Genomic DNA, 21,154 nt, shown 5'->3' with positions numbered 1-21,154 from the left:
AGGGGTGGAAGTACTCGTCTGTTTAAACGCACATCATTAACTGCTTATACATTGAGTGAGTTGAGCAGCCTAATTAATTAGACTTGCACAACATGGGACTGCGCAGGACAGGACAGATTTCACTTGGGCTAGCTAATGAATTTATGATCCGTTCACTCCTAAACACCACACTCTATCCACACTCTAGTCACTATATACACTACATGCCACAAATAGCAATATTACTACTACTACTATTATTATTACTACTACTGCTATTATTATTACTACTACTATTATTATTATTATTAATACTCCTACTACTACAACTACTATTATTACTACTACTACTACTACTACTACTATTATTATAATTACTACTACTATTATTATTATTATTATTACTACTACTACTACTACTATTATTACTACTACTATTATTACTACTACTACTACTAATATTACTACTAATATTACTACTACTACTACTATTACTACTACTATTATTATTACTACTAATATTACTACTACTAATATTACTACTACTACTATTATTACTACTACTATTATTATTACTACTACTACTACTACTACTAATATTACTACTACTACTACTACTACTACTATTATTACTACTACTACAACTATTACTACTTGTACTACTACTACTACAACGACTACTATTACTATTAGGAAGCATCTTCGATAATACATTCAGATCTACCCCAGGCATACCTGGCTGCTCAATAACAACCCAGAGCTCTCTCTGGAGGTGTGAAGAGGAAAGCTCCGGAGGTATGAAGAGGAAAGTGTGAAGCCTTCTTGGCCAAACAAGGAAATGAGTGGCCCGTTAAGATACCAATAGTCTGAGAGTAGATTATGTAATTAAAAATTCTGACATCTGGATAGCTGGCCAGTCGAACAACGTCCAATCAGGGCCTTAAAGAACGGAGCAATCAACTGACAAAGGACAAGCATTCTTCAGCAGAGGAGCAGGACCTCAGCAGCCCAGCCAGCACATACCCTCATGATGTAACAAGTGCAACTGCAAGAAAAAAGTTCAAAACCAAACTAAACTAATCAGAGAATCTCCAGAAACTCTCAGAGCAGACTTCATACACACAAATGAGAAGAGGGGAAAGAAAAGAGAGGGGGGGAGAATAAATAAATAAATAAATAAATAAATAAATAAATAAATAAATAAACAGACCTACTCTTCCATACAGAACACCCAAATCCCTGGCACTCAGCACTCTGCTCAAAAGCCATGAGACAACTGTACCTGGACACTACACCAAAATTCCATATTAATGATCCAGGGCTCAGAGGATCGTCTTGGAACAGTTTGAGAGAGACTCTGAAGGACTTAAAGCTCTAACTGTGAAGGAGAAGGCCTCTCTCTCCCCTACAACTGCAGCAACAGAAGAGGCCACAGTCTCACCTACAAGCTTACACACAGCTCCTCTCCCCTTACACCACACCTAGATCAACAGTGTCCATTCACAGCATCCAAGAGTGCCTTTCAGAACCGGAAATGGAGATTGCTGAATTCAAAGAACGCAAACTCCAAGAAAGATACTGTTGAACAGCTATGGCCCTGTTTACACTAGAGCGTTTTCATTTTAAAACGCATAACTTTTGCTACGGTTATGCCTGCCGTCTACACTACTCTGGCGTTTTTGATGCTCGAAAATTGAGACTTTTGGAAATGCCAAAGACCCCGTTTTAGTTTGAAAACTCCGGGCTCGCGTTTCAATGACAACGTTTACATGGACAGGAGTAATCTAATTATTGACCTTACTCTGATTAAGATAATAATGTGATTAAGGTGTTTACATGAGTCGCTTTTAGAATATCCTGTCATGTTCCCGTTTTACATGTTATAGAACGTAATTAGATTAACATCCCGTGTCAATACGTCACCGCGCCACGCCGTCCCTCCAGAATTTCACATATCAACATACAGTTCGTCTTCGCTATGGTACCGTATACAGTTTTGGGTGTTTTTATTTATTTATTTTTTTTACGAACGCTTTAAGTGCAGTTAATTATTTGTCATGCTGTACGTGCTAATAGACAACTGCTTGAAGCCGTGGGTGTGTCCCAAATCACGTAGTTACCGTCTATATAGTAGCCGAGATACATGTATTTTTCCCCGACTACAGGCCTATAGTAGGAAAGTATGCGATTTGGGACACAGCCGAACGCTCTTGTTCGCCGTAAAACGTAAAACTGCCGTGTGTGATCGTGTCCTGTCGCAAAATGCGGTGAAAACTCTCACACGACGTTCATAATGTGATTAAGGTGTTTACATGTCACTACTACACGTCCATAATGTGACTAAAACAGGAGTACTCCACCTGTCTTAATTAGATTATTGCTTACTTCGATTATGACCTTAATTAGATTAAGGTAAGTAAAAATTGCTGTTTACATGGTAGTTTCTTAATTAGAGTATGGTCTTAATCGGATTAAGAGTGGATTATTGTTGTCCATGTAAACGCAGCTAGTGTAAACAGACCAAAACGAAGACTTTTGAAAACGAAGGCGTGGCTGCCCACACTCACTCGTGATTGGGTTTTTTGGATCACTGCGTATCTTTTCCTGATTCGTCAAGCCTCTACCATATGACCATTACGCTACCGTGATCATATACAACAACAACAACAACAACAACAACAACAACAACATGGATACTGAACTGCAGCTTTGCTGGCTTTGTCGTCATTCTTAGCAGCCATTGTACAGTTAAATTCTGTATTTTATAATACTGCAGCTGCCTACATGCGCAAGAGCCGAGCTATGATTAGAGCGATCGGCAACAAATCTCATTTCAAGCGATGTAAACCCTACATGGAAAGCCGGTTTTGGGGTTAGACCAAAAGGAAGTGAGCCACGTGGTGATAAGGTTTCTTGACCCATAAGCCATTTGAGCAGCCCACATTAAGAGCAGCAAAAAACAGCCTACGTTAAAAAGAAACAATATCAAATATAAACAAATATTGTTTATTTCATTACGAGTTTGACTGCTTATGTGACCTACGTATCCGTTTTTACCATGATGTGTAGTGTGGACGAGGATCACTTCTGAAACACAGCGGAAATGCCAGTGTGGACGAGGATCGTTTTAATTTTGAAAACGCACTAGTGTAAACAGGGTCTAAGGGACGAGTTGAAGGCTCTCAACGAAGAGAGCAGTAACAAAATAGGCCTGCTGGAGTTGAAACTAAAAGATCTTCAAAAAGACAACAAAAGCAGTAAATAACATTGTGTGCAAAATAAGAAAAAAAAACTCCAAGAAAAAAAAAAGAGAGAGAGACATCCTATTGCACAGCATTAAGGCAAAACTGGAGAATCTAAGCAGAACATCCAATCAAGCTCCCCCCCAGTCACCACTCTACAGACTCACAGACTGACAGTGAGCAGCCTGTCGTAGAGAATGGCCAGGAGACCAGAAGCAGCACTGTCACACAGCCAGCTGAACACAGTTCTCCTCAGGCTGACAACCATCAAACCCACCATCAAACCCCACAATGCTCTCAGAAGGCATCCCCCAAAAACAGCCATTTTAATAGACTCAAACGGCAAGTTTTTACACCACAGAAAGCTCTTCCCTACACACAGAGTCGGCAAATTATGGTGCCCCACAACCAAAAGTGCGCTCCAGCTCCTCTGCCAGTTCACTCTGAACAACCCGCAGAACATCATCATCATCCACACAGGAACCAACGACCTGTGGTTGTCAGAAGAATGGACAAACAGCCTGGCAGCGAATTTCCAGAGGCCATCACCACCATCTCCACCCTGCTGCTCAGGAGGCACTACCCTGCCGACCTCATTAACACCATCAACCAGAGGATCAGATTCTGCAATCTGGCATAGGAGGCAAAATGTGTGACATCATGAAATCCATGTACAATTGTAAAATTGGGAATAAAAGAACAGATTTCTTCCCCTAAAGATGTGGAGCTAGACAGGGCTGCAATTTGAGTCCAACCTTGTTCAACATGTACATCAAATGATGTATAGTGCATTTCATTAATATTGGCACCCTTGGTAAATATGAGCAAAAAAAGGCTGTGAAACATTGTCTTTATTGTTTAACCTTTTTATCTCTTGTTCAAAAGATTCACAAAAATACTCTGCTCTCATGGATATCAAACATTTGCAAACACAACACCGGTTTATCCAAAAAAAAAAAAAAAAATACTTTGTTAAATATAAGTGTGCAACAATTATTGGCACCCTTTTAGTCAATACTTTGTGCTACCTCCCTTTGCCAAGATAACAGCTCTGAGGCTTCTCCTATAATGCCTGATGAGGTTGGAGAATACATGGCAAGGGATCTGAGACCATTCAAATTTCGAGGTCCACGCTGGTGGACTCTCCTCTTCAGTTCACCCCACAGGTTTTCTATCGGTTTCAAGTCAGGAGACTGGGATGGCCATGGCAGGACCTTGATTTTGTTGTCAGTAAAGCATTTCTGTGTTGATTTTGATGCATGTTTTGGATCACTGTCCTGCTGGAAGATCCACCCACGGCCCGTTTTAAGCTTTCTGGCAGAGGCGGTCAGGTTTTCCTTTAATATCTGTTAATATTTGATAGAGTCCATGATGCCACGTATCCTAACAAAATGTCCAGGTCCTCTGGCAGAAATACATCCCCAAAACATTAAAGAACCACCACCATATTTAACTGTGGATATGAGGTACTTTTCCATATGGCAACTTCTCTGTGTGCACCAAAACCACCGCTGGTGTTTATTGTCAGAAAGCTCTATCTTGCTTTCATCTGACCATAGAACCCCAGCCCATTTGAAGTTCCAGTAGTGTCTGGCAAACTGGAGACGTTTGAGTTTGTTCTCTGAAATTCTCCAGCTGTGATTCTTGGAGATTTTTCGGTAACTCGAACTGTCCTTTTCACAGTGCATTGAGACAATATAGACACATGTTCAATTTCAGGGTGATTCATAACTTTTCCAGTTGACTGGAACTTCTTAATTATTGCCCTGATGGTGGAAATGGGCATTTTCAATGCTTGTGCTATTTTCTTATAGACACTTCCCATTTTGTGAAGCTCAACAACCTTTTGCCACACATCACAGCTATATTCCTTGGTCTAAGGGAACTTGGCCTGTGGATTACCTCATATTTATACCCCTGTGGAATAGGAAGTTAAACAATAAAGACAATTTTTTACAGCCTTCTTTGCTCATATATACCAAGAGTGCCAAAATTACCGGAGGGCACTGTAGCAGTGTTACTGGAACAATCCGCAACACCTGGCCTCACGTGAGGTGAAATTCCTCTTCTATGCAGATGACCTGGTGCTGCTGTCAGCCACTGTACAAGGGCTCCAGCAGCAACTGGGCCTGCTGGAGAACTACTGCGACAACTTGGCCCTGACAATCAGACAAAAAAATAAAACAATGACTACGTTTACATGGACAGGAGTAATCTAATTACTGACCTTACTCTGATTAAGATAATAATGTGATTAAGGTGTTTACATGAGTCACTTTTAGAATACTCCTGTCATGTTCCCGTTTTACATGTTACAGAACATAATTAGATTAATAGCCCACATCATTACGTCACCGCGCCACGCCGTCCCTCCAGAATCGCACGTATCGACATACAGTTCATCTTCGTTATGGTACCGTATACAGTTTTGGGTGTTTTTATTGAATTTTTTTTTACGAACGCTTTAAGTGCAGTTAATTATTTGTCATGCTGTACGTGCTAATAGACAACTGCTTGAAGCCATGGGCTGCGTCCCAAACCGCGTACTTACTGTTTATACAGTAGCCGAGATACATGTATTTTTCCCCGACTACAGGCCTATAGTAGGCAAGTATGCGGTTTGGGACGCAGCCGAACTCTCTTGTTCGCCGTAAAACGTAAAACTGCCGTGTGTGATCGTGTCCTGTTGCAAATTGCAGTGAAAACTCTCACACGACGTTCATAATGTGATTAAGGTGTTTACATGTCTGTAATACACATCCAAAATGCGACTAAAACAGGAGTAATCCACATGTATTAATTCGATTATTGCTTACTTCGAGTATGACCTTAATTAGATTAAGGTAATTAAAAATTGCTGTTTAAATGGTAGTTTCTTAATCAAAGTATGGTCTCAATCGGGTTGAGAGTGGATTATTGTTGTACATGTAAATGAACTGAATGATTCCCTCCCCCTCTAAAAAAAAAAGCCAGATTACAGGAAACCAGGCAGAACTTCACTCTGGGAAACACACTCTACATTATGACCACCTTGTCTTAAAAATCAGTGCTTCAGGTAGCTTCGGTCTGGCAGTGAACGCATTAAAAGAGAAAGCGAGAAGAGCTTTCTACACTATTAAAGGGACATTTACCCAAGGAGACATCCAGTCACAATTTGGTGCAAGCTTTCTGGCAGTATTATTATGCCTACAGCTCTTTATGGATTTGAAGTGTGGGGCCCGTTCTGTCAGGACGACTAGTCTAGATGGAACAAAACACCCCATAGATTACCTGCATGCAGAATTCTGTCCAAACGTTCCGAGAGTGCAGAGAACACCACCAACTAACGCACACACAGCTGAATTAGGCAGATATCCCTTAATTCTAAATATTTAAAAAAAAAAAAAAAAAAAACCCAAAAACAATCTCTTCAATTCTGGACTCATCTTAAATCAAGATCCTCTAATACACTTCAAAACGAAGCCCTTAAAACCCAAGAGCTAGGCCCTAAAATCAGTCCCCTCTATCGGCTGGCTTTGAAACTCACAAACCCACCAACATCTAACCATCAGTTTCAGACCAGCTCATCGAATCGAAGCCAATTTAGAATAAAGCAAATCATACAAACTAGTAAAAATGCATTTCTGGACCACTGGGGAAAGTGAAAGTAAAAACCAAAGTAAACTAGAATGTTATCGGGCCCTAAACACAAAATACGAGCTGGGAGAATACCTCTTAAGCGTCAGACATACAAAACAGAGACGGATCCTTACAAAATCCTAAAGGATCATAGTGAAAGGCAGACACAAACAAACATGGCTTCCAAAGGAAGAAAGAGTGTGCTGTCTCTGTAAGACTGGTGAGGCTGAGACGGAGCCACACTTTCTCCTTCACTGTAATACCTTCCGTGACACAAGAGAAAAATACTTTGAAAATTTCTCTAAGCTCTTACCACGGTTTTCCAACCGAAGGCAGGTGCTACTGGGGTCGGAGTCACCACGCACCTGCTGCGGCAAAATTCATCTCGGAGCTGCACATGCTCAGAAACCATCTACTGCTCGGATCACAGCTCACTGGACAATCGTACACACGCTTATTTACTCATTCCTAATTTACCTTACTGTATTTTATTTCATCATATGGCATTAAATGTACAGAATTATCATAACCTTTACACTTCTGTCCTACACTGGCAACTTGCATTTTGTCACTTTATTTTTAATTGCTTATTTCTGCAATTAATATTTTTTATTCTTGAAAAAAAATATTCCTGATATCATTTTTATTTTTATTTTATTATTATTGTTGTTGTTGCTTTATTCTCCTTTCTTATCTATATTGATGCTTTGGCAATATTGTATGTAAACAACCATGACTATAAAGTACTTTGAATTGAAAGAGAGAGAGATGAAGACCGTCTCAAAGCCAGAGCTTCCAGAAACTTCATCAGTTAAACCAAAGACCAGTGTGAGAAGATGATAAGAGAAGAAAGCAGGCAGCCACACAGCTAATCTCAAACTCAAACACACACGCGCACACACACGCACTTTAACACAAGTTTAACACTGCCCCCTGGTGACAGTCTAGAGGGGAGTGCTGTCTTTTCTTTCTTTCTCTCTCTTTCTCTCTCTCTCTCTCTCTCACACACACACACACACACACAATATTGCACATCAAAATGTCTTTCAGCAGCAACAATCAGGAGAATCACTAATGCATGTTAATAATAATTGATGATGATGATAATCACAATATGCTTTCCTAATGCATCATGGATATCATCATATCTGTTTATGTATTTTTTCAATATAAATATAATTACAAACTGATCGTAGCAGCTGATGCGGTGTTAACATTTGGTACTTAATCTTTCACACTGCAAAATGATACAAGCCGCAAAAAAAAAAACCCCATAAAAAATAGAGAAACAGTAAAAGATTAAGTATTTGCGGCTTCGGACAGCAAATCACGTTTTAACATGCTTTCGCTGTTACATTTTTAATAATAAATAAATAAATAAATAAAACGCAACACTATTGTACTGCTGTCAGTCTGTAAACAAACGCGATACGGTATATTGTGATACACATCACACATTGTAGCAATGCCTTAAAGCACTTATGCATAAGAACGTTCCCCTCGACCGACCTGAACTTTAACCATCTTCTTGCTACACTGGGGTAGTTGGTAAAGAAAATAAAGCGTAGGAGCACAAGAATAACATAAAACAACAGAGGGCTGTGGTTGATCCTAGCTAGCCTAGCGATAGAATAAAAAGGATGGATAGAAGACGTATTAACTCGCATTAAGGTGCGCTTAAAATACACAGCTATAGCCTTTAACTGTAACAGTGTACCTAATAAACCAAGCCTGTACGATCAAGTATGGAAAGCTCTGGAACCATTATTTTGAATAATGGGCACTTTAAAATCCAGGTCATACCTCGCGGACCACAATGAATTAGAAAACGGAGAAACAAATTGATTTCTACATCTGTCAGAGTGTTATTACACAGCCTTCAGGCCTTCGGTGTAATTTTATAAACTGGCAACTTGGAACAGGAATGTTAAAAGCCTAGTGGAAGTGCATAATTTTTTTTTTTTTTTTTTTTTTTTTTTTAAAAGGACATGGCTTTCAAACTTTTTACTGTTTAGTAGTACACAGGACTGAACTAGCTTGTCTGATAAAAACTATATTCAGAAACAAAAACCAAAAAAGAAGATTCATAAGGCACTATAACGCCGATGTAGAGTGCATTAAAGCTGTATACGTGTGTCCGAGTCTTCTCACCTGTGGCCCGGATGATAGATGGCCGCCGTGACGCCACTGCAATAGTGGGTGGAGAAACTGAAGGTGTGACTTTCCTGGAAGCCCTGGTTGGTTCCGGTACTGAAAGTCAAACAGTTATGGGAAGATCGTTAGCCAAATAGAAGGCCAGTTCATCTCATCATATATACAGAGTGAGAGTGGGTTCAAATGTTGTTGTTTTTTTTTTTTTTTTTACATGAAGGTGAACATCAAAAAGGCATTGTAAAAAGATGTGGCCAAGAAAGAGGATCTCGTTTACTCACCGCTAACTGTTCCAATCTAAACTTCTCTAATAACTTAAAGACTCGATGAACTTGTGCTTGTGCTCAATCTAGTGATTTGATCATCTTACAAGTTTTACAGTTCGTTTTCCTCATCAATAACAGCTTGTAAGTAAGATCCAGGAAGCTCGTGGGCAGAAAAGGATACAAAAGATATCATCCGCTCCATATCCCATGGGCGGAGCACCTGAGGCTGGCTTGACTTGGTCCTTTCACAATGAATAGCACTTTTGATCATTATTATTCGAACTGGGAAAAGTACAGCTCGAACATGAGGGTTAAATGTATGGGAGCCCAAAAGTATCCCGATTTTTTGTAACTTCAGCCCAAATAGAATTATTTCTGTAAAATCTACAGTATCCACGAGACAGTATTTAAAAGATCCACGCAAGCAACGTGACTAAGGTTGAATGAAAGATTTATACACTGACAGAAGTATAATATAGAGAAGTATAGCCTTACAAAACCCCTAGACAGAAAACAGCTTTATTTTCCACAAGCACCAGTAAATCGGTTAATTAAAATAGCTGAGATTCCCACTTTTCTTTCGCTGAATCTGCTGATCGGCGTGCTTAATAGAAAAAGAAAATTATGTAGCGTTAATGTTTTCCTCTTAAAATAAGTCCAGACCTGATAATTGGAATGGAGGCTCAGTTCATTAGCTTGTCTCAGCCAGGCATCAAATAATCAGAAACATGTTTGAGCTGCTGAGCGGCGTTTCGTGCGCGTCACGGTTTGGCTGCTTTCCACATCAATTATATGGTATTACGGTCGACAGAAGGGGTCTAACACGCCATAAAAAAAAGAGTCATCAACACAAATTGTGTTTTTAAGCCTCATTTGAGTCATGCTTTCCCTTTGCCCTACAATACACTATTCATACACCTGACAACCCTGTTAGGTCTTCAAACACGTCAATAATACACTCAGAACGATAATGACCTAATCTTATACTGGTGCTAGGGATTACTTATGAGATTGCGATAAAATAAACACAACTTGGCTTTTCAATCAGTTGTCTAGCTATTTTTTTCTCGACTCATTTATAAGATTGATCATCGGCACGTACTGTAACCGAGTTGACCCGGCATGACGTCATCCTCAGACCTTCAACCCTACAAGGAAGTAGTTTTAGTCTTAGATTTATGATGTGTATGGCTGTCTCAAGGAAGATGTTTAGATTCTACAACTGTATTATCCAAAATAATGCCGCGTTTAAATAAAGGTCATCGGGAACGCCGGACTGTCTGCTCGACCCCGAGTTCAGCGAGTGACGTCAAATCCGCAGCAAACACAGCGGCACTTCTTAGCTTGACTGTATCTGCGATTATTAGCTTTAGCGCAATCAGCGTACAGGCATACTCGCTTGTTAAATCTGTAACACTGTCTGTATAGTTCACAGCTAGATAGCTTGTTGCTAATAAAGGATGAATATGTCCGTCTGTCCCACCCCACTTTGCCAAAAGCACACGGAGTTCAAAAATAACTTTATTCTGAACTATGATTTCCCACTTCTGAGGTAAGCAGAAGTAAATCAGAATATAAATAAGACATGACTGGGGCCAAAATCATCTTTTTTGGTCGCAAAGTTGTTGTTGTTGTTTTTTTTGTGCCACTTTTACCTGACCAGATAGCTCTTGAGCTGGCCACTGTAGGTGATCACAAGCAGCTCTGCGGACCACTGAGCACTAGCTGTGTATTCCAGGAAGATCAAGCCAGCGGCAGCGTAGCTGAAATCTCCAGGAAAACTCACAGCCTGAGGGGAGACGAAGACGAGACAGACAGAAAGAAAGAGGCAAAGAGAAAGATGAACAACAAGCTCACGGTGATGCGAGTGAGACATCAATCCAAAACTCGGTGTGCGGAGAAACTACAGCGTGTGCGAGCACTTCATTTCTGCGTGCACTGAGCACTCGCACGTGCGTATGTGCGTGCTTTCCTCTCGCTCGGCAGGGTGTACACCACAGGCGACTGCTTTTACATACGCGGGGAGCCCGGGTACCTCTAAAATTTCATTAAAAATGTGACAAATTGTTTACCAAAGTGCTTCCATCATTCATCAAACTTCAAAATTCGAGCAAATTTCGTGAACGATCAAATATCTCACTGCAATATCACACTGTTCGTTCATTAACCTCAAACTGTATTCAGTGAACAGTACAGCCTAAGTGAAAGTCTGTTTTAAAAATAGAAAGAGAGAGACAAGGGAGAGAGAAAGACAGAGAGACAGAAGCAAAGAGGGAGAGACAGAGAGAGAGAGAGAGAGAGAGGTAGATAGAAAGAGACAAAGAAAGAGACAGAGAGGTAGATAGAGAGATACAGACAAAGAGAGAGACAGGGAAAAGTAGATAGAGATACAGACGGAGACATATAGAGGTAAATAGAGAGATAGAGGTAAGGAGAGAGAGAGAGGTAACTAGAGGGAGAGACTGAAACAAAGAGAGAGACCGACAGAAGCAAAGAGAGAGGGAGACAGAGGTAGAGAGAGACAGGAGCAGAGAGAGAGAGAGGGAGAGAGAGACAGGTAGATAGAGAAACAGGAGCAAAGAGAGAGACACAGGTAGATAGAGAGACAGGAGCTAAGAGAGAGAGAGAAGCAAAGAGAGAGAGAGAAGCAGAGAGAGAGAGAGAGAGAAGCAGAGAGAGAGGCAGGAGCAGAGAGAGAGAGAGAGAGAGAGAGAGAGAGACACACAGGTAGATCGAGAGACAGAAGCAAAGAGAGAGAGAGAAGCAAAGAGAGAGGGAGAGAGACAGGAGCAGAGAGAGAAAGAGAGAGGTAGACAGAGAGACAGAAGCAAAGAGTGAAAGAAGGAGAGTTAGAGGTAGAGAGAGAGACAGGAAGAGGTAGATAGAGAGACAGAAGCAAAGAGAGAGAGACAGGAGCAGAGAGAGAAAGAGAGAGAGAGACAGGAGCAGAGAGAGAAAGAGAGAGAGAGACAGGAGCAGAGAGAGAAAGAGAGAGAGAGACAGGAGCAGAGAGAGAAAGAGAGAGAGAGACAGGAGCAGAGAGAGAAAGAGAGAGAGAGACAGGAGCAGAGAGAGAAAGAGAGAGAGTGGTAGATAGAGAGAAAGAAGCATAGAGAGACAGGGAGAGGTAGAGGTAGAGAGAGAGCGACAGGGAGAGGTAGATAGAGAGACAGAAGCAAAGAGACATAGATAGAGCGATAGATACAAAGAGAGAAAGATAGACTGATAAAGAGAGCTGATGCAACCACAATGCAAAAGTGCGACTCAAGAAACAAAGCAAAAATAATCTCTCAATGTAGAGTCTCTGCAGCTCTCAGTACAATTGCTTCAGACATGTATATGACATTTCTTAGAAATAAAAAAGAAAGCTCGGAGACAGAGTGCATCTCCGAAGATCCACCACTGATACGGTGTGACATGAAGGACAGAATGGTAAAAAGGAACACAGAGAAATTGCCTACAATGATAATATGGTGAGATTAATAGGTCATTTATTCTGGCAGATATTCAAGCAGGGACAAAAGGAGGACTGAGTCACACTGGGAGAGAACTGGCAGCGAGAGCTCGCCCTCAGTGTCCAAAATGCCACCTTACTCTTTTCTCTTATTCACACTATTCCCTACATCATTATACTGCCCTGTCCAATAACAGTTACAGAAAAGTCATCAACATCTCCCGACCAATCAGATTTGAGAATTCAACAGCGCGGTGCTATATATGGTAATCCGGTTTTCTGAGAATTTATGAACAACTCCCAAGCGTTTTTTACCCTGTATGAATGTTGAGCACTTTCACTGCGAGGCTGAAGCAGTACTACGGTATCAGGACATGTCTGAAAACATGAATAATTCAGGCTATTCTGCATGTTTGTAAATCCGGCATATTGGATATCTACGTAAATCTCAAACAAATTCAGGTTCTGGCTTTGGACATCTTTTGGAGAAGATAGGCGACATCATGGAGGGCAAGAAAATGAGTGTATGAGACTCTAGCGGCACGTTCAGCCTCAATATCTGTGTGCATCGTAAGCTCTGCTAATTGAGACACGCGGATAATTCGCTGCTCTTCTCTTGTAACTAGCGAATCGTATATGAAGGCGAATCTGATGAGTTGCGCTTCGGAAAGGTCAGCGGACATTCGAACGGAGTTGAATTTGAGGGAACTTGGACTCTAGCAGCAAAATGCATCAAATCCAGGTGGTCAAGATGGGGTCACCTGAGGCAAATCAGCACCGCTCTCTCCATAGGGAAACAATAGCGGATTGTTCATGTGTAGGTGGCCTTACACCTCCTTCTGAACTGGCTTCACATTCAGAGCATGCAAAATCATTTCAAAGGAGGACAATTTATACAGCTAATGCATAGACAATGCAACCCGAGTGGAAATCCAAAACAATTCTGTTCCGGAAAGCCAACGCTCGGTACGTCATGTCTCAGAAGTCAAATTGGGAATCTAAACCATCAAGCTGCAGAAATACAGAGCTGAGAGAGAAGCAGGGGGAAGAAGAGGATTAGGTTCGAGGTGCTTACTGGCGGGATGATGAAGAGTTCACTGCCCATCAGGTCGAAGACTCGCACAGTGCCAGTGCTATCAGCATACGCCAGCAAAGCGCAGTCATGACTCCACGCTACCTTCTTCCACTGTGGAGACGGGTCCTTCGGCACTACAAATCCAAAAATCGCAAAACGATCATTAGTGTCGAAGTCACTGCCTAACATGTCAGGTCACAATTTTTACATTTTAGCGTGAACATCCTGCGCTGTTCATAAAATGTGCTGCTTTAATAATTGAAAGTGATTTTTAAAGTTTGTGACAGTGCGGAGCATCAAATTCACAACGAACATCCAATCACTTAATAGTAAAAGGAGGTGAGAAAAGTCATTATCGCTATGAACGTTCATTTCTGGTAGAAAGAGACGTGTCCTTCCAATCCTAAATTTACGATGGGAATGTGCTCAAAATAAAAAATGAAAACATTGACTGAGTCAAATACATCGTCACGTCCCAAGTTTAGGCATGAAAGGAGTCTGACCCCAGGGTGACGGACAAGAGCTGACAGCCAATCAGAGCTGAGAGAGCGCAAACAAACGAGAGTGTACTGTTACACAGTTGTGACGTGTTTTAGTTGGAGAGCTCATGATCACTAATAAGTCAGTAGATAACAGATAATAAACATAGATTGGGTAATAACAACACATCAGAAGTAACCAGATATTTACGCTGAATTTTAGCTAGCTAGAGTTAGCTAAAGTCTGATACATCTGATCCAGTAAGATGTGAGTCTATAGACATTAACTGATCAATACAGTTGATTACAAGCACCTTCAGTTAAAATGTGATTTACCAACAAATTCTATAATGTTTTGCACCAAGTCATGTGCCTTTCTCAAGACCTAAAACAGGAGGAGGTAAAATAAATCATGCTGCCAGGATAATGGAGTAATGGATTATTAATGTGAACATGTGGCTGTTAGAGCGCAGCATTATTCATTTTCAAAAGTTTCCTCAACCATATGGTGACTCCTGCTATTCAGAGAGAAAAGGAAAGAGTATGAGTGAAGAAGAAGAAGAACAACAACAACAACATCATCACCCACAACATCATCATCTGAGTCAGTGTGCGAGAACATGCGGAAGTGCATAAGCTCAGCATGTTTTATTAAGTTTAATCCAAGAATCATCGTCCACAGCTAGAGTCAAAACCAGGACAAGGATAATTCACAATCAAACCACAAAAACGTGCAAGGATCAAACTAGGTAGTACTAGAAGAAATGAACAGGTACCACGGGAAGATTAGGACTAAACGAAACAAAAGAACGGTAAGACAACATTGCAGAAATAACTAAACCTATCAAAGTGAGACACAGTACAGGTGAATACATTAGGGTAATCAGCCAACATAAATGCAAGCGAGAAAGGAGTAACCGAGTGAGTGAGAAAGGAGTAACCGAGTGAGTGAGAAAGGAGTAACCGAGTGAGTGAGAAAGGAGTAACCGAGTGAGTGAGAAAGGAGTAACCGAGTGAGTGAGGAAGGAGCAACCGAGTGAGTGAGGAAGGAGCAACCGAGTGAGTGAGTGAGTAAGGAATGAGTGAGTGAGTAAGTAACCGTGTGAGTGAGTGAGCAAGAAAGGAGTAACCGAGCGAGTGAGTGAGTGAGAAAGGGGTAACCGAGCGAGCGAGTGAGAAAGGGGTAACCGAGCGAGTGAGTGAGAAAGGAGTAACCGAGCGAGTGAGTGAGAAAGGAGTAACCGAGTGAGTAAGGAGTGGATTAACTGAGTGAAAAAGGAGTAATTGAGTGAAAAAGGAGTAACCGAGTGAAAAAGGAGTAACCGAATGAGTAAGGAATAACCGAGTGAGCAGTGACCGAGCAAGCGAGTAACCGAGTGAGTGAGTGAATGAGTAACCGAGTGGGTAACCGAGTGAGTGAGTAACCGAGAGAGTGAGTAAGGAGTAACTGAGACTGTGAGTAAGAAGTAACCGAGCGAGTGAGTGATGAAGGAATGACTGAGTATGCGACTGAATGAGGAGTGACTGAGTGAGCGAGAAAGGAGTAACCGAGTGAATGAGTGAGCCAGAAAGGTGTAACCGAGTGAATGTGTGAGTAAGTAATAACCGAGTGAGCAAGTAACCAAGTGTGCGAGTGACTGAGTGCGTATGGAGAGAGCGTCCGAGCGAGAGCGCGAGAGCGCGTCCGAGTGAGAGAGCGTCCGAGCACGAGAGCGCGTCTGAGCGAGAGAGAGCGAGAGAGCATCAGTTAGTCCCTCACTCACTCACTCCCTTACTGTCAGTTAGTCCCTCACTCACTTACTCGGTTACTACTCACTCACTATCACTCATTCACTCAGATACCACTCACTCACTCACTCACTGTCAGTTAGTCCCTCAGTCACTGTCAGTCACTCACTCACTCACTGTCAGTTAGTCCCTCAGTCACTGTCAGTCACTCACTCACTCACTCACTGTCAGTTAGTCCCTCAGTCACTGTCAGTCACTCACTCACTCACTCACAGTTAGTCCCTCAGTCATTCACTCCCTCACTCAGTTACTACTCACTCACTGTCAGTTTGTCACTCAGTTACTACTCACTCACTCACTGTCCATTAGTCCCTCAGTCACTGTCAGTTAGTCCCTCACTCACTGTCAGTTAGTCAGTCACTCCCTCACTCAGTTACTACTCACTCACTGTCACTCCCTCACTCAGTTACTACTCACTCACTGTCACTCCCTCACTCAGTTACTACTCACTCACTGTCACTCCCTCACTCAGTTACTACTCACTCACTGTCACTCCCTCACTCAGTTACTACTCACTCACTGTCACTCCCTCACTCAGTTACTACTCACTCACTGTCACTCCCTCACTCAGTTACTACTCACTCACTGTCACTCCCTCACTCAGTTACTACTCACTCACTGTCACTCCCTCACTCAGTTACTACTCACTCACTGTCACTCCCTCACTCAGTTACTACTCACTCACTGTCACTCCCTCACTCAGTTACTACTCACTCACTGTCACTCACTCACTCAGTTACTACTCACTCACTCAGTTACTACTCACTCACTCAGTTACTACTCACTCACTCAGTTACTACTCACTGTCCGTTAGTCCCTCCCTCACTCACTGTCCGTTAGTCCCTCCCTCACCACTCAGTTACTACTCACTGTCCGTTAGTCCCTCCCTCACTCACTGTCCGTTAGTCCCTCCCTCACTCACTGTCCGTTAGTCCCTCCCTCACTCACTGTCCGTTAGTCCCTCCCTCACTCACTGTCCGTTAGTCCCTCCCTCACTCACTGTCCGTTAGTCCCTCACTCACTCACTGTCCGTTAGTCCCTCACTCACTCACTGTCCGTTAGTCCCTCACTCACTCACTGTCCGTTAGTCCCTCACTCACTCACTGTCCGTTAGTCCCTCACTCACTCACTGTCCGTTAGTCCCTCACTCACTCAGTTACTACTCACTCACTGTCAGTTAGTCTCTCCCTCACTCACTCACTCACTGTCAGTTAGTCCCTCACTCACTCAGTTACTACTCACTCACTGTCAGTTAGTCCCTCACTCACTCACTCACTCCCTCACTGTCAGTTAGACTGAGCGAGAGAGAGAGAGCGCGAGACTGAGCAAGAATCGGCATGAGTGAGCAGGCAACGGAGCGAGTGAATGAGTAAGCGAGTGAGTAAGGAAGAACTGAGCGAGTGAGTGAGTGAGGAGTAACTGAGTGAGTGAGTGAGTGAGGAGTAACTGAGTGAGTGAGTGAGTGAGTGAGTGAGTAAGGAGTAACTGAGTGAGTGAGTGAGTGAGGAGTAACTGAGTGAGTGAGCAAGGAGTAACTGAGTGAGTGAGTGAGTGAGGAGTAACTGAGTGAGTGAGTGAGTGAGTGAGTGAGTAAGGAGTAACTGAGTGAGTGAGTGAGTGAGGAGTAACTGAGTGAGTGAGCAAGGAGTAACTGAGTGAGTGAGTGAGTAAGGAGTAACTGAGTGAGTGAGTGAGTGAGTGAGTGAGTAAGGAGTAACTGAGTGAGTGAGTGAGTGAGGAGTAACTGAGTGAGTGAGTGAGTGAGTGAGTGAGTAAGGAGTAACTGAGTGAGTGAGTGAGTGAGGAGTAACTGAGTGAGTGAGCAAGGAGTAACTGAGTGAGTGAGTGAGTGAGGAGTAACTGAGTGAGTGAGTGAGTGAGTGAGTGAGTAAGGAGTAACTGAGTGAGTGAGTGAGTGAGGAGTAACTGAGTGAGTGAGCAAGGAGTAACTGAGTGAGTGAGTGAGTGAGGAGTAACTGAGTGAGTGAGTGAGTGAGTGAGTGAGTAAGGAGTAACTGAGTGAGTGAGTGAGTAAGGAGTAACTGAGTGAGTGAGTAAGGAGTAACTGAGTGAGTGAGTAAGGAGTAACTGAGTGAGTGAGTGAGTGAGGAGTAACTGAGTGAGTGAGTGAGTAAGGAGTAACTGAGTGAGTGAGTGAGTGAGGAGTAACTGAGTGAGTGAGTGAGTGAGTGAGGAGTAACTGAGTGAGTGAGTGAGTGAGTGAGTAAGGAGTAACTGAGTGAGTGAGTGAGTAAGGAGTAACTGAGTGAGTGAGTAAGGAGTAACTGAGTGAGTGAGTGAGTGAGTGAGTGAGTAAGGAGTAACTGTGTGAGTGAGTGAGTGAGTGAGTAAGGAGTAACTGTGTGAGTGAGTGAGTGAGTGAGGAGTAACTGAGTGAGTGAGTGAGGAGTAACTGAGTGAGTGAGTGAGTGAGTGAGTGAGTGAGGAGTAACTGAGTGAGTGAGTGAGTGAGTGACTAACGGACAGTGAGTGAGGGACTAACGGACAGTGAGTGAGGGACTAACGGACAGTGAGTGAGGGACTAACGGACAGTGAGTAAGTGAGTAGTAACTGAGTGAGTGAGTGACAAACTGACAGTGAGTGAGTGAGTGAGGGACTAACTGACAGTGAGTGAGTAGTAACTGAGTGAGTGAGTGAGTGACAGTGAGTGCGTGACTACCTGACAGTGACTGAGGGACTAACTGACAGTGAGTGAGTAGTAACTGAGTGAGGGAGTGAATGACTGAGGGACTAACTGACAGTGAGTGAGTGAGTGAGTGACTAACTGACAGTGACTGAGGGACTAACTGACAGTGAGTGAGTAGTAACTGAGTGAGGGAGTGAATGACTGAGGGACTAACTGACAGTGAGTGAGTGAGTGAGTGACTAACTGACAGTGACTGAGGGACTAACTGACAGTGAGTGAGTGAGTGGTATCTGAGTGAATGAGTGACAGTGAGTGAGTAGTAACTGAGTGAGTGAGTGACTAACTGACTGAGTGAGTGAGGGAGGGACTAACTGACTGAGTGAGTGAGGGAGGGACTAACCGACAGTGAGTGAGGGAGGGAATAACTGACAGTGAGTGAGTGACAGTGAGTGAGTGAGTGAGTGACAGTGAGTGAGTGAGTGACAGTGAGTGAGTGAGTGACTAACTAACTGACAGTGAGTGAGTGAGTGAGTGAGTGACAGCAAGAGAAAAATTAACTTTGACCTTAGTGAAAAGAAGAACTTTGACTATCTGAATCTTTCAGCGTTCTCTGTTCCGCTGTGCTCCACTTGAGAAGCTGTGCAGTATATAATCACAGTCTCCATGTAATCAGTCAAGCGCTGAAAAACTTTTCCTGAACATTTCACCGTTTAAGAAGTTTGCGCCATCTCCAAAGGCAATCAATTATTGCTCAAGGTCATGAATATTTCATGCCGCGTTACAAGACGCAACCTTTAAAAAATGATTGTTTTAGGGTGCTGTGACTTTAATATTCTCCATTCCGGCTAAAACTCCTGCAGCATTAATCACTAAAGCATCCTCATTCACACAGACTCCAGAACTTAATCATACATCATCTCTCTCACACACTCACTCACTCAAACCTGCTGTACAAAAAAGTGCTTTCTGTAACCTGATGTAATTTCAGTGCTTAGACAAGCTTGTGATCACTAGAACGGCAGCAAATGAGATTCCGAAGTAAAACGAAATGAACTTGCACGTGTTCAGACCCTGGGGATCGAATATAAAGACTGAAAAGAAGATTGAATTGCCAGACTATTCGAAGGACATGGCAATCCAAGTAGCCAGCAAAGCTGAAACTAAAACAACATTAAAACGGTCACAAAACAAATCGTAACATTGACGTATTAGGCGGTTGTTATTAAGTATTATTAAATGTGTGTGTGGCGGGCTGGGAAAACCCATCAACATCACTGTGGCCGATTTCATGTGGACATTTTGTCACATGTATTTTGCGTCAATTACTTAAGCTGTGGTAATGAGATTAGGAATTAAAAGCTCTAAGGTGCTAATAAACAGGCAACATATCATCATCATCATCATCATCATCATCATCCACATTTAAATATTATTTATGAAGCGTGTACCGAGCATAGGGCTGGGCGACATCATGTTATACCAATATCATGATAAATTATGCTTACAATATGCTTTTCTGTGATATTGTTCTATCTTTTTTTTTTAATGTTTATTTTATTTTGTAGCGTTTAAATTTTTCCACTGTTTCAGTATTAAATATTGCATGTATTTAAATATATTCAATTATTACTTTAATCTAAAAAAAAAAAAAAAAAAAAAAAAAAGTATAAAAATGTATCTTTGTACACAGTTTTGGAAACAGTGATGCATTTTCTTTTCAAAGTGCAGTGCTTGCAATTTGTGAGCAAACTGATACAGTGCCCTCCACTAATATTGGCACCCTTGATAAATATGAGCAAAGAAGGCTGTGAAAAATTCTTTGTTTACCCTTTTGATCTTTTATACTCTGCTCTCATGGATATCAAACAATTGCAAACACAACACAGGTTTACCCAGAAAAAAAAATAGCTATAAGAAAATAGCACATGCATTGAAAATGCCCATTTACACCATCAGGACAATAATTCAAGGCATTATAGGAGAAGACTCAGAGCTGTTATCTTGGCAAAGGGAGGCAGCACAAAGTATTGACTAAAAGGGTGCCAATAACTGCTGCACACCTATATTTAACAAAGATTTTTTTTTTTGGTTGATAAACCTGTGTTGTGTTTGCAACTGTTTGGTATCTACGACAGCAGAGTATTTTTGTGATTTTTTTTCTTTAACAAAAGCTCAAAAGGTTCAACAATAAAGAACAAGTTTTCACAGCCTTCTTTGCTCATATTTCCCAACGGTCCCAATATTAGTGGAGGGCGCTGTACATCAATGATGCATATCGTGTATCGCCTTCACAGTATAGTGATATGATATTTTTGTCTAACTGCAGGGGTCAGTGGAGTTTATTTCACAGTGAAAGGAGTACATGGCTGCAAAAAAAAGATTGGGAACCCCTGCTTTAAATCCTGTCACCTCTGACGTTTCACGTAACTTGGCAGTTGCTCTGTTCCATCGAGGA

General features: G+C 42.0%; 1 protein-coding gene across 2 annotated transcripts in view; it reads right to left on the bottom strand.

Moving 5' to 3' along the window:
• nbas (NBAS subunit of NRZ tethering complex) overlaps positions 1-21,154 on the bottom strand; it is a 263,105-nt gene that overhangs the window by 225,096 nt on the left and 16,855 nt on the right. For both annotated transcript variants that reach the window (XM_017493334.3, XM_047152214.2), the window contains exons 7-9: positions 13,786-13,919; positions 10,912-11,045; positions 8,991-9,089 (exon numbers count right to left, since the gene is read on the bottom strand). In XM_017493334.3, the coding sequence (XP_017348823.2) occupies positions 8,991-9,089; positions 10,912-11,045; positions 13,786-13,919 (367 nt within the window). The remainder of the gene's footprint in view (positions 1-8,990; positions 9,090-10,911; positions 11,046-13,785; positions 13,920-21,154) is intronic.

This window comes from Ictalurus punctatus, chromosome 2, assembly GCF_001660625.3.
Source record: "Ictalurus punctatus breed USDA103 chromosome 2, Coco_2.0, whole genome shotgun sequence".
Taxonomy (NCBI): domain Eukaryota; kingdom Metazoa; phylum Chordata; class Actinopteri; order Siluriformes; family Ictaluridae; genus Ictalurus; species Ictalurus punctatus.
Note: the sequence above shows the minus strand (reverse complement) of the source record. Positions and strands in the feature narration are given on the sequence as shown.